Genomic DNA, 13,268 nt, shown 5'->3' with positions numbered 1-13,268 from the left:
TACGAAAAATATACAGCCGTTACAAAATTTGCTAAAGCAATCCGCCTGACAAGGTCCCACTGTTTGACAACAAATATTTAAATGCAGATAAATAGAAAATTGTATTTTTATACATCATCAGTAGAGCAAATATGGGACCAAACAAACTACACAAACACACCCTCAATTTTGTTGACAATTTGTCATGACTAACCTGCATTCTCCGCTGTTGCCAGTAACGTCTTCGGGTGGACCGTCCCTTCTTTGCTCACAAACACTTGGTCCACTGAATCCACTAAGACGCACTTATTTTTATCGCTCTCCACCGCACTTTTGAAGCACTCCGCGCACTGGAAGCACAAGGCCCACGCATGTTCTTCATTGATCGGGGCGTTGAAGGAATTCAATATATCCAGGAGCGACACACATCCGTTTTCATCCAAGGTGCACTTTCTTATCACTTGTTTCGGTTTGGTCGTCACCGACACGTCTGAAGCCATAATTACGATCACATCACACACTCACAATCACGAGAGGAAACGGGCGTGAAGTTGCCCCGCGCACGGCCATAGGCATACTGACGGCGCGGTTGTTTTGGTTCGCCGGCTGGGAGCGCAGCGCTCCCCCCACCACCGATCTGTCGTACCAACAGACACGGACAAGTGAACCGCACAAAAGTTAGTATTTAACAGGATTCTCATTATGCATTTGGTGTATAAACACCATTTTCATTAGCACTTAGCGGTTTTTTAATGAGAATTTCGATTTTGAATTTCCTACAAGCGTTGACATTGCTGACAGATGGTTGTGCTTGGTTGGTACATGAAGTCACGCTGCTTGTCGTCTGCTAGCAGACGACTCAACACCGACTGTTCTTAGAGTATTGCAAAAAAATTGCAAGAATGAACGAGTCACTGGGTGACAGCGACAGTGTTGAGGAGATAAAAAAAATACTTGTACTTGTATGAAAATAAAGTTTATTTATTTTTTACACTAACATATGTGTAAATTCGGCGAAGTACACAAATTATCCACCAATACATGACTGCAGGTGATCAGCAGCTTCTTGATAAAAGGGTGCTAAAAATCACCATTTTGACTCGTTCAATAAAGAGTCTATAGGAACATTTTCTCTGCAGGGAATGGTATAATAATATTCCATACATATCAGTATTTAAAAAATTAAAAAATCCACTGAGTTCAAATAAGTAGAATAAGGTCATGTTCAGGCACAGATAGACCAGACAATAACATGTCAATGCATTATCCAGAATCAAAAATTGACATATTGTACTCAAATAATTTCACACCCATATCATAGAATATATTAGCCCCATTTATCATAACGGATAAAAACTCAATTTTGAATATAATGTCAGAGTCAAGGGGGGGAGGCTAGTCAAATTGTGACAAATCGAAAACTCTAAACTTTTAAACCAAATCTGACTGCTCCCACACATTTCTTCACAGCGCATAAAATATCACAGCATATATATATACCTGCAATAAAGTCACAGACTGTTCCTTAAAAGAAGAAATACTTCTTTAACTGCCTTGACAAAAAGTCAATTATACTAATTTTTTTTAAATGTTTACTATGTACTTAAGTCATTTTCGTATTAAAATGAGCTAACTCAAACCTTTGTACACCATACAACTTTAAAACAGAACTACTCTGCCATATGTGACATCTTTGTAATAAAATAATACAAAGTTTTTGACCACACATGAAGCAACACTCCTAAAAAATATACAAAAGGTATAAAAACAAGAGATTAACAAAATACCTTAAAGAATACTGCTTCAACAAATGCTTTTCTGAGCTCCATCTATTTTAGATTAGATTTTATGTACCGAGTATATAAATTGTATTAACTAAACATACAGTCAAAGACTTCACAGATCAAAAACCAAATAATAATAATATCAAGACACTGGACCGACCATGCATTTAAAAGTCACCTGGAATGTGAGAACACCATCATACAAATTAGGTATCACATGTCTTCTTTTTGTGCTTAGTTTAACTGGCATAGAAAAATAATCAAACAAGTCTGATGATTTGAATAATAATCCAGGCATTTCAAGGTTAAGTGTTGACTGTATCCTGCAAGTGTTAAATTTGCTAAAGAATGGTGTCAGCCTCCTTACCACAAAAGAGGCTGTTACTGAAGACCTAGAAACAAATAGAACCACGTTAATGAAATTTGTCCTTTTATAAGTTGCCAAGTTTTCCACAACCCCGCAAGCCATACCTATCTATGCAAGACTTCTGATACACCGAGAAGAGGCTCCGTCTGTTCATCAACTTCTGCACCAGAAAAAGCCATAGCGTTAAGAACCCACAATAGATCAAACAACAGGAAATGGGCAAAACCATAGCAGTTGTTCGTGCAGCACACCATGTTTCTGCACAGTTTTTGACATGACTCAGTACCATCCAACAAAAAAAATGTTTTTAAAATCATATCATCTTGCTGGGAATTAAAAGTCATAGGTTCTGGCATGTTATGTTCACCAACACTTCACAACAGAAGGTGTGCATAGCACAACTCTTTTTTAAAGCTGCTTTATGCACCAGCACCCAATGTAGAATGTTAAGCAATCATCATTTAATTTTGGAGAATCCCCAATTCCCAAATTCCCTACAAATTGATGACCAATCTATTCAAATTTGTAGCTACACTTAAAGGTACCAAAAAAATGCCAAAAACTGTGAAAAAAATTCAATCCTTCTGCCATAGTTTTGCCTTAATAGAAACCCAACAAAGCTTTGGCCAGTAAAATTCCCTTGGTCAACCCAACACTTTATCAATGCACATGTAGCAGGCGCGGTACAGTCCGGCTGACACATACGGCCAAACCCTGTAAGTTGCCTACATACAGGGGTTTTATTGCACAAATTGACCACCTTTCAGGCGGCTCACTAAAGACCCACCGCGCCTGAAGTGCAGCATTAAATGACAACACCAATATATACATAAAGGAGTTGCAAACAGAATATCATGACATTCATATTTACAAATGACTGCCCTTAACAAATAAATTAGAACTCAAAAAATTAATGTTTTTTGAGAGAAATCTTACCTGAGAGGTAGCTTGGCTTTGGATTGGGATGATTGAATGGTTGCTCCTTTGCCGAGCCAAAAATAATGTATACTAAGTTTGTGATAATGTTAACTGCTGCTGCTAAGAAAAATACCAGTTGCCATCTGCCAACTGTCTCCTGCAGAAAAGAAATGTCCCTTCAACATTCTGTGCCTTACTTCTGCACTATTACCCATTTATACTTGAAAACACTCACATGGTTGTTGATAATTGACCCAATTGTGTAGGGTGCAAGAAAACCACAAAGATTGGCGACACCGTTTGTCATACCATACATTGTGCCAGCATACCTAGGACTCAGTGCAATATGATTCATTTGGTTACCAGCATACTGAGCTCCAACAAATGCACCAGTCAGACTAATTATCACCATAACAAGTTGACGATCACAGCCAGCAAGAGCAGCTCCAATGAAGCCAATTGATGGAACAACAGATGCTAAATGAGAAAATTTAAGGATAATTAGCAACACTCAATAAATACTTTAAAGTAAAATTGTAAAATCCTTAGAAAATAAGGTTTCAATTTTACCTAATGAATTAAAAATTTTCATAGAGGCCACTGGTGACAAATATTCCTTTTCAATCAGCCAATCAGCTAACCGACAGAATAACAAACTGCTGATCCAAGAGGTAAGGTAGGGGATGGATGTTAACACTGCATTCTGTATTAGATTTTAAAACAGAATACTTTAAAAACAGGTTGGAAGTCAAATGTAGCAGAATTAAAGATACAATTTTTTCTAAAAGACTTACAGCCTGCAAACTATACTTCAAAATATGGGCCATGTAGGTGGGCATTTCTGTTAGCTGTGTGTAAAATGCCCATGCCATCCCACATTGACTGACCATAATTGCCCAAAAGGGGACACAACAGAAAATGTCCACCCATGGAAAATCACTATCGTCCTAGAAAATCACAATCAGTTTTAGAGAAAATTTGAGTTGATACTAGATGATGAGAGAATGAAAATAATTACTTAATGTTACCTTGTCTTGGGAATTCTCTGGTCCTAAACTAGCCAATATGTACTCCCTCTCTTGAGCACTAATTCTGGGATGAGTTGAAGGAGAGTCAAAAATGATCTGCCACCAAACCACACACCAGATTACACCTAGGCCACCAAAGACATAAAAAGCCAAAGGCCATCCTCCCATCCATTCAACAGAGGCTAAGTACCCTGAGAGTGGCATTGAAATAATTGTTCCAAAGTTTGATCCTGAAAATCGTGCACCACTTGAATTAATGACAAGAGTATACATAAATCAGAGGGCTTTCAAAATATCAGCCAAGTAAAATTACCAGAATAAACAGCAGCTGCAAATGTATTCCTTTCCAGAGGAGGAATCCAGCGAGCCAACATAGCAACCATGGATGGAAACGTAACGCCCTTGTAACATTTTAGTTTAATATTAGATGGAAGGTAAACATGGTTATTAATAATAAGAAGAAATAATACACACCTCACCCAATCCTTCAAGTACTCTGACAAATATGAAAACTCCTTCCCCCATTCTTGCAGCAGGAGGACTGAGTAGTGTAAAAATCGCAGTAATGAAGATACCCCAGCCAAAAATAGTTTTGGCTCCATACTGCTCTGCCAATCTACCACCAGGTACTTGAGTAAGCACATACCCATAAAAGAATGATCCCAAAATGATTCCCTGAGTACGAGCATCCCAATCGAATTCTCCTTGTTTTGGCTAAGACAAAGATTTTTATTAGTCTCTCTGCACTGCATTTAATTATTAAAATTAGAATATTACATATTATTAACGAACCGGAGGAGGTGCTGGACCAGAAGGACCTGGACAGGCATCTGGCACAGTGACATTGATATCATCTGGAGGTTTAGTATTATTAACCATTGCTACAATTACCACCGACAGATTGACTCGCATGGCATAAACTAAGGCAAGACCCAAAAAGCCCATAAATCCTACAACAAAACGGGCCTTGATCCAGTCATTGCTATCAACCACAGGCGGCTGGCTTAGTGAGGATGTACCATAAGATGTCTCTGAAACACAAAAAAATACCAGTCACACCATAAACACAGAGTTTGCAGATGGAGAAGAAAAAGAGAAAACAATATCAATAAAAAAAAAATATGTACCTCTGCTTTTAGATGCATTAATAACGAGAGCAGGTTCGTCATCATCTAGAAAGTCTCCAGAGGACCCAGCGCGTACAGCAGCCATAGTCGGTTAGTGTAGTTTTAAACTCCAAAAGCGTAGGCGTTCCATCAACGAAGTCCGTTTGTCAACACTAACCTGATAAGAACACAAATGATGAGATTTTCATTAATTTAAAAGGATGATGATTTTACAACAAGCAAGTCGACATGTGCTATGCGCTCCCGCCCATGAGAAAATAATAACAGTAGCACCAGTAAGACACTAAACAAAAGGGTTTGTCAATGATAGGCAACAAGTCCGCCCACCAAATCAGCTGAGTTCAGACAGTAACCTAGAAGGAAGTATCTTGTTTTAGACAAGACAACAAAATAAACGTGAAATTTGCAAGGTCTACCTCTCATAGTGTTGAAGAGTGGTGTGTGGTAGACCACTGTGATGTCTCAATGCCTTGATAAATGTGATCTCTTTTAATTCAAGGCCCAAAGCAAAAGTCACAACAAAGAAAAGATACAGAACTCTAGGCCAGATGCCAAGGTTGACAAATTGCACAGATAACAAAACAAAACAACAACGAACTGTTCCCGCTGTTCCCCCAACTACTGTTTGAATCTAGACACGTTCTAATTTTTGACAGCAGGCGGTTGTTGAGGTTGTCGTCTGCTCTTGGCAGTAAACAAAACAAAACGCACTTGTAACCTCTCTGCGATAATATCTGCTGATGTCACTGATAGCCAAGTTATAACTTATACGCCCAAACGATTACGATACGATATCAATTTTAGAGTTACGGTCACCGTCACCGCGTTATGGCATTAATCCTGCCAGACTCTGATAGTGAAGACGAACTTCCACCCGGATGGGAAGAACGAGCAACGTTGGACGGATCTGTTTATTACGTCAAGTAAAACATAAATACTAGAAACGATTTTTTCTTCTTTTCGTTTTTATTTATTTATTTTTCAATTATTAATTTTGTTTTCCCCTCGCTAGCCATTCTACTAAGGGTTCACAGTGGAACCATCCAAGAACAGGCAAGAAGAAAGTTGTCTCTGGAGGTTTCTTGAAAGAAATTGTTGAAACTACCATTTTGTATATATTGTATCGTGATGACAATATCTGTATTTCATATAATTTTATAGAAATGCCTTTTGGATGGGAGAAATGTGTTGATGAAGAGGGAAAGGTCTACTATAAAAACAAAGAAAATGGCAGAACAACATATACTGACCCTAGATTAGCCTTTGCTATTGAGGAAAAAGAGCATCCAGGAGACTTCCGTCAAAGGTTTGATGGGTCAAGCACTGCTTTGCAGGTATTGCATGGCCGTGATTTGAGTGGAAAAATTGCAATAGTGACCGGTGCCAACACTGGCATAGGTGTGTTTTTAATAAAACATTAGTACAAAAATTTTGGCCAAAGAAATTACATTGTATGTTTTTTTTTGTTCTTTTTCAAGGATTTGAGACTGCACGCTCCCTTGCTCTGCATGGCTGTACTGTCATATTTGCATGCAGAGATGAGTCAAAGACCGAAGAAGCTATTGCCCGCATACGAAGTGAGCGACCTAATGTCAACAGTGACTTTATATCCCTGGATTTGCAGTCTCTACATTCCGTGAAAACATTTGCTTTGACATTTCAGCAGCGATACAGGTAGCCTGTTCTATTTCAACCTGCTTTTTTTTTGTTTCAAATTGGTTTAGTATTTTAATAAAATTTCCCTATTCTAGGAAACTAGATATCCTCATATTAAATGCTGGAGTATTTGCTGCACCATTCAACCTAACAGTTGATGGTTTTGAGTCTGCTTTTCAAGTTAATCACCTTAGTCACTTTTATTTAACTCTCATGTTAAAGCCTCAATTGCTTGAGGCCAAACCATCAAGAGTAGTTGTGCTCTCATCTGAAAGCCACAGGTAGATGGAAAACTTAACTCAAGTACAAACCCCCTAAAAATCATTGTCTTGATTTTCTCTTGTCTTTTCAGGTTTTCCAATTTCAAATTGAATTCTCTCACAGAGTCAAATTTGTCTCCTAAAACTTCTAAAGGGTTCAGTGGCATGATGACATATAACAATACAAAACTGTGTAATGTACTCTTTGCTAAAGAGTTGTCAGAAAGATGGTATGATGACAACATCCAAGTATTTTCTGTTCATCCTGGGAACATGATTTCTACTGATATTTCTCGCCATTGGTGGGGTTACAGACTTGCTTTTGCTGTAGTTCGACCTTTCACTAAATCAGTGGTAATTAATTGGATATATCTTTTACAAACCTTATGAGAGGACATGACACTATTTATTTTCATTTGTTTCCTGGCTTCTTCTCTTTCCTAGCAACAAGGAGCAAGTACCACTGTATACTGTGCCACAGCTCATGAACTTTCCGGCTGCACTGGCCTGTATTTTAACAATTGCTGCCGTTGCACACCAAGCCCAAAAAGTGAAGACCCTCAAATGTCTAAGTTGCTCTGGGATATAAGTGTGGATATGGTGAACAGTGTACTAGGAGAAAACACTGTACCAAACTGATTTTGTATCAATTCTTATTAATTTTTATACAAAACTATTACCATTATAACTTTTCAAACGGTGGGATTTTAAAAATAAAGTATGAAAGAAACTAAAACCCGAGCTTCATTTCATGCTGGGTAAAGGATGAGTATGCTGTACACAATATAATATACATGACTAATTGTCTTTAAAAAATACATTTGTTAAGTTGATTGTTTTGAAATTAATTGTACGTATTTAAAATTGACATTATTTTCAAATTAGCACTGCGTTTTCACTGGGATTATTAGAATATATCCATGCATGGGTACTCATTAAAGATTACCATTGTGATAAGAAGCTTTCCTCTAATGACGGATAAACCTCAGTGTTTACACCCAACCTAAATGGAACAATAAAAGAAAGTTTTTAAGACAGTAAAAAACAAGTAATCTATTAAAAAAACTATTCTAGACTCACTCCTTGAATTCTGATGCAACTTCAGAAGCTTTAGAGGTATGAACAACCACCGATAGGCGACTGTCTTCAGACTTGAAGAGAGGTGGAATATACTTGGGAGCAACTCGAGCCATGTCTTCAGCAGTAACTGAGGCAATCTGCTTTACAAGCTTACTGGAAGGGGGAGGGGAAAAGAATCAGTGAATGATCTCATAGATGGTATCTGTTTTTGATAAGAACAAAATGTTTACCTATTGTAGTATTGGTCTACACCCTTGAAGTACCACAATATTGACTGCCCAACTAATTGCCCAACACTACGTTCTTGATGGATGATTTCAAAAATCAGGGAACTCCTAGCCGATTCAAGAAGAGTTCCCTCAAAGGTGCTAGCATCCTTCAAATGTCCTTCCTAACATTTAGAAAGGAGGAAAATAAATTAGATTAGAAAAATGGAAATGTTATACTGTAATGTTAGGATGAAATCATAGCCCTCGTACTGACCAAGATGCTACGGGCTTCCTTGTAGGCAGCAACAACATTTGTTGCTCTGTACAGTACAAGGTAGAGCAAACCTTCATGAGTGCTAGGAAAGACACTGTAGCTGTATGAAAGCCCCTGTCCTCTGATTTGCTTCCACATTGGCCCCTGCAAAAGTAAAATTACAGTAGAATATAGTAGTAGTATAACGTGAAAGAAAAAAGGTGCTGATTTACCTCCAGCTGAGACAGGTATTGCAGGTAAACCAGGAGTGGAGCCAGATCTTCATCTAATGGACTATTGATACAAGGTATGCTCTGGATCAAAAATGCTGACTCGATACATCCCATTCCAACAGCACAGCTTGGATTTGGTGAGTTGGAGGACACCAATTTCCAGTCAGGTGTAACATTCAGCCTGAAACATAATACCTATGTAGTTGACTGAACTCCACTTTCTACACAAAATAGGATCAATAATGAAAAGGATGGAGAATTACTTCTTGGTAATAGGTGTGACATCACTTGGAAGAAGTCCAGACAAGATGTCAACAAGGCTATCAGGTTTCACATGAGATGGCAATTCTTCTAGATTTGCAGCAACATGTAATACTATATTACTTGGCAAAGTGATTATTTGCCGCACTTTTTCAAGATTTGCCACAATCTTTTTAGATTCTTCAGGATTGCCCAATTTCTCAATTAAGGATGTTAAGAACTTCTGCTGTCTGAGAACACTTGAGGAATAATGATTACTTTCTGAAAAGGAATAACAAATCAATTGAGACACCAGCATAAACAAAAGAAAAGAATCTGAATTTTAATTTTATAAACCTTTTTCAAAACGAATTCCTTTCATGAGAGCAGATACGATTTTAGAACCATTCCGCTTTAAGCGTGCAACATCATTAACTAGCTTTGTTGCAATTGTTTTGATACGGTCAGCATCCAGAACTGTCTTGAAAAGAAGCTTGTTCATCCATTGAATGCCCTTCTTAAACTTGGCTGGCTCACACTTCAAATTTAAACATTCAGCATTAATCAAATGTGCAACAACATTCAAACTACCCAACTATTTTAATCAGCAACAAATACCTGAATAGATAGAAATGCTGTGGAGCTGAATGATCCACAGATAAAACGAGATCCACCAGACACTCCAATGGCTGAACTTGAAGACACTGTATCTCTCTCCAGCTCCGCAACTACATCTTCATAAGTTGTAACCTTCCCATTCTCATTAATGGGGAGTTCCATCAAAGCTTCAATGAGAAGTGAGAGGTATGGTCGTAACTCAGGATCAAGACTTGCTGTGTCCATTAGAAGATATAACTACAGACAGAACAAAGAGAGTTGTAGCTTCCCTTCCAGCAAAATTAGTAAATATAAATACTGAGGAGAAGTACACTTACATAGACAAAATTTGTGTGCACATGATCAACATGTGTAAAGACAGGAACTTTGTCAAGGGGCAGGTTACTGTGTTGCTGAGGAGAGTCACTTGAAAAACGTTCAATGGGATGGAAATTGATTGAAGAAGCATCAGGAATAGCCACACTACGTAACATTGCTTCAGGTGGTGGAAGCTGGAAAATAATACAGTGTCAAAGCAGAAGACAACAAAGTTATAAAAAATAGTTGACAGATAGGGCACCTCATTGTGGGCAATGGCATCTTCTAACTCCTTCTCATACTTCTTCAAGCCATCTGGCCCAAGATCCTTTCTCTGCTTTTCAATTCTTTTCTCTTCATCATCAGACAGTCGTTGCCGCTCAGCCTGACTTGGGCGGCCCCTAATTGTTGCACTCTTGTTTTCCACAAGATACTTGTTTAAAAGGTTTATCCAGTAGCTTTCTTCTTCAACAACTAGCTTATCTAATATTTCAAGAATATTTAAACGTTGGTGCAACTGTGACCAGAGATTTAAAAAAAAAAAAGGGGGGGGGGGAGAATTTAAGTACAAGTCAAATAATTGTTTAAACTCTGAATAAAACAAACACAGCAAAAACACTTTAATTTTGTTATTACTTACATCTTCTTTGCTAGTGCCATAAAGCATGTCAGCAATAACCATGAAAGCAACTGCATCATGAGGATTAGTTTCCAAATGACTTAAAGTCTCCTGGCGATGTCTATTAATGACAGTTTGCATTCTGCTCATTTCAATATGTTCCTCGCCATTCACAAATTTTTTTAACCTCGTATCCAACTTAGATTTGATGGAGTTCAATTTGTCGACCGGAACATTGGAAAAGATCATGTATATCATAGCCTCCTTATTCTCCGCCAAAGAAAATGAAACCTAGAACAAGTCAATATTAGTTACTGATGACAAATTAATGTTTTCAGAGCACTGTTCAAGATAGATAATGAATAATACAAACATCGCTGGCACAGGGGTCATCGTTTTCAACAAATTCTTGTAGCAAAGGGCTTGCTGAAGTACCACAAAGGTACTTAAGAAGAAGACAGCACGCTGTTATTCTGTAAAACAAGTATATTAAAATAAGTACTATTTCTTCATTTTCAAGTGATATTTGACATAATCTTACCCAGATAAATCAGTCACAGCGCAAGGACCTCTCCATCCAACAAACACCATGCCATTATCTTCCTCATCACATGGATAAGGAACTTCCTTGTCAACAGATGCAGTAAACTCTGGGACAAGGCTCTGCCAAGGCTTCTCAAATGGACCAAGGTCTCCCTGGCACAAATTTACATTTGAAATTAAAAAATAAATAAAAAATACACAACAACCCACTCTAATTGCACAGTATACAATTACAAAAACACACTAACTTTTGACACAATTTTGCTTTCAATGGGAGCAAGGGCAGCAAAAACATCTTCTGGTTTCACTTGACCGGCAATGATGAGGGTGAGATTCTCGGGACGATAATACTTCTTGTGATAGTTTCGAACCTGAATTTAAGATGGATAAAGGTAAATAAAATTACTTTACAGTGATGTAACTTAAATTAGTATGTATAAATAAAGTTTATGAGGATCATTTATGGCAAACCTTTGTGTTACTACAACTCTCACGTAAATTCTTCATAACACCTCCTTCTTCATATCTGTAGTTGCATGGCTCTGGATACATGGCTCTTTTCATTTCAATATAAGTAAGAGACTCTCCAGAATTTTCTCTACCTTGCATTTCACAATAGACAACACCGGCATCTTCACCCTTTCCCGTAATATGGTGAACTTCAGTGACAAAGCCAGAGTCCTTCAGAAAATAAAAATAAAATTTAAAGGTCAAAACTTATTAAGAACGTAGGATAAAATGTAAGTGTGTCAAGGAACATTTGTTTTACTTTCACAAGAAATTAAACTTACATTAAGAAGGGGATACAGTATATGGTCAACATAAATTGGCATTAGTGTTAGGAAACCTTCGCTTCCTGCCGTCATCATGGTATAGCAAGTGTGATCAGTATCTAAAATCCAAACAAATATGATACGATAAGTAGAGAGAGATGGGTGCATGCAACAATATCACATCTGCAAAATGTGTCGCCCTTCCTCCTCTCCATCTATCATCTTTTAATGACAGGTGAGAGGAAGTGAAGGGTTGCAACATTTATTTTACAGATAGGATACATGCTGCCCCTAGATGCTATAATACGTTTGCAATAAGCACATTACCTGTCCAGGCATTGGTCCCAGATGCAAGGCAGCGATTAGCCAAGAGATCAAGAACACCTTTATAGGGGTATTGTTCACTGCCCAGGAAAATGAGATGTTCCAAAGTGTGGGGCAACCCATCGTCGTCAGGTGCCTCCGTAGCTATACAGATAATACCAAAAACAGGATAATAATCATCACTACAATAATAAATGGCAATAATCAGCACTCCACTTGTGCAAAACACCACCATAAAACACCAAAACAAGTCAGCAGCATAAGTTCAAAAACTTATAGAAAATGTTTTAAGAACAACTTGTCTAGAATAAGTACAAGATCACATTGTGCAGTTGACAGTGCTGGAATGTCTTAACTATTTCATGATATTGCTTGAGTGAGTCAACAGAGACGGGCATGCCGGTAGAGACATTAAAGGTTGCTCAGGTAAAAATTAAAGTGCGTGGATTAGCACCTCAGGTCAGTATCAACTTGGTGGTATTAAAACGAGAAAGTGACGCAAAGATACTCTCGCCAAAAAGGACTACTACAGTGAAATTCTTACCTACGGTGAAGTAGCCCTTCACGACGGGTCCCTCGACGCTGGCAATGACCACGGTCAACCCAGTGCGTGGTGAACGGTATTTACTCACTGGTATCAAATTGTTGCATTTCAACGAACACAATAGTTCGAAATTATTTTCAACTGGCTGAATGGAGGAGCTGTCGAGGGGCGCCATGGCGAGCATTAACCACAATAAAGTGCCGTGAGAGGAGCGCCGACGACGACGGACGGCGGTTGGTTGGCAAATTGCAGCTGCAGCAGCTTGCTTCCCGGCGGAGGGGGGGGGGTGAAAGGAGGTATCAATGAACGTCAAAAATGGATGAACAATTTTTAGTCTGACGATTAGGAACCAAATGTTTGTCTCCCTCAGAATATGTAAATTGATAAATCCATGACAGTTGTTGATAATTGTGCCT

General features: G+C 38.2%; 4 protein-coding genes across 5 annotated transcripts in view; 1 reads left to right on the top strand and 3 right to left on the bottom strand.

Annotated features, from left to right (window-relative positions):
• Positions 1 to 574, bottom strand: part of LOC113204644 (protein spire) — a gene marked incomplete in the record, with an annotated part of 243,059 nt that extends 242,485 nt beyond the window's left edge. Inside the window, 1 exon segment of the mRNA XM_052266847.1 lies at positions 194 to 574. Within this exon segment, the coding sequence (XP_052122807.1) occupies positions 194 to 479 (286 nt within the window).
• Positions 575 to 939: 365 nt separating this feature from the next.
• Positions 940 to 5,792, bottom strand: LOC113204648 (putative inorganic phosphate cotransporter). Its single transcript, XM_026419892.2, has 12 exons — positions 5,620 to 5,792; positions 5,204 to 5,360; positions 4,869 to 5,107; positions 4,551 to 4,790; positions 4,390 to 4,477; positions 4,077 to 4,306; positions 3,843 to 3,995; positions 3,619 to 3,751; positions 3,284 to 3,525; positions 3,067 to 3,205; positions 2,235 to 2,290; positions 940 to 2,155 (listed from the first exon to the last, which is right to left on the bottom strand). The coding sequence occupies exons 2-11, from the start codon at positions 5,286 to 5,288 to the stop codon at positions 2,235 to 2,237; spliced, it is 1,605 nt and encodes a 534-aa protein (XP_026275677.1). The 5' UTR covers positions 5,289 to 5,360; positions 5,620 to 5,792; the 3' UTR covers positions 940 to 2,155.
• An 86-nt stretch (positions 5,793 to 5,878) lies between these two features.
• On the top strand, positions 5,879 to 7,855 carry LOC113204649 (WW domain-containing oxidoreductase). 2 transcript variants are annotated; one of them, XM_026419894.2, is made up of 7 exons: positions 5,879 to 6,126; positions 6,216 to 6,256; positions 6,365 to 6,601; positions 6,682 to 6,877; positions 6,955 to 7,140; positions 7,212 to 7,473; positions 7,564 to 7,855. In XM_026419894.2, exons 1-7 carry the CDS (start codon positions 6,032 to 6,034, stop codon positions 7,756 to 7,758), a joined length of 1,212 nt encoding a protein of 403 aa, XP_026275679.1. In that variant the 5' UTR covers positions 5,879 to 6,031; the 3' UTR covers positions 7,759 to 7,855. The 2 variants fall into 2 exon arrangements, with proteins under 2 accessions (XP_026275679.1, XP_026275678.1); XM_026419893.2 differs by having other exon boundaries at positions 5,880 to 6,126; positions 6,216 to 6,280.
• LOC113204645 (uncharacterized protein C05D11.1) lies at positions 7,756 to 13,104 on the bottom strand. The gene is made up of 18 exons (XM_026419888.2): positions 12,853 to 13,104; positions 12,312 to 12,452; positions 12,003 to 12,103; positions 11,683 to 11,892; positions 11,460 to 11,582; positions 11,210 to 11,364; positions 11,042 to 11,141; positions 10,690 to 10,959; positions 10,312 to 10,566; positions 10,070 to 10,243; positions 9,753 to 9,989; positions 9,492 to 9,672; positions 9,158 to 9,416; positions 8,895 to 9,075; positions 8,683 to 8,826; positions 8,430 to 8,590; positions 8,200 to 8,352; positions 7,756 to 8,122 (listed from the first exon to the last, which is right to left on the bottom strand). Exons 1-18 carry the CDS (start codon positions 13,034 to 13,036, stop codon positions 8,062 to 8,064), a joined length of 3,090 nt encoding a protein of 1,029 aa, XP_026275673.1. The 5' UTR covers positions 13,037 to 13,104; the 3' UTR covers positions 7,756 to 8,061.
• Positions 13,105 to 13,268: the final 164 nt, after the last annotated feature.

The sequence above is a fragment of the Frankliniella occidentalis genome, unplaced genomic scaffold, assembly GCF_000697945.3.
Source record: "Frankliniella occidentalis isolate FOCC.00 unplaced genomic scaffold, Focc_3.1 Scaffold3, whole genome shotgun sequence".
Classification (NCBI taxonomy): domain Eukaryota; kingdom Metazoa; phylum Arthropoda; class Insecta; order Thysanoptera; family Thripidae; genus Frankliniella; species Frankliniella occidentalis.
The sequence above is the reverse complement of the archived record's forward strand: the minus strand, read 5'-3'. Positions and strand labels throughout refer to the sequence as shown.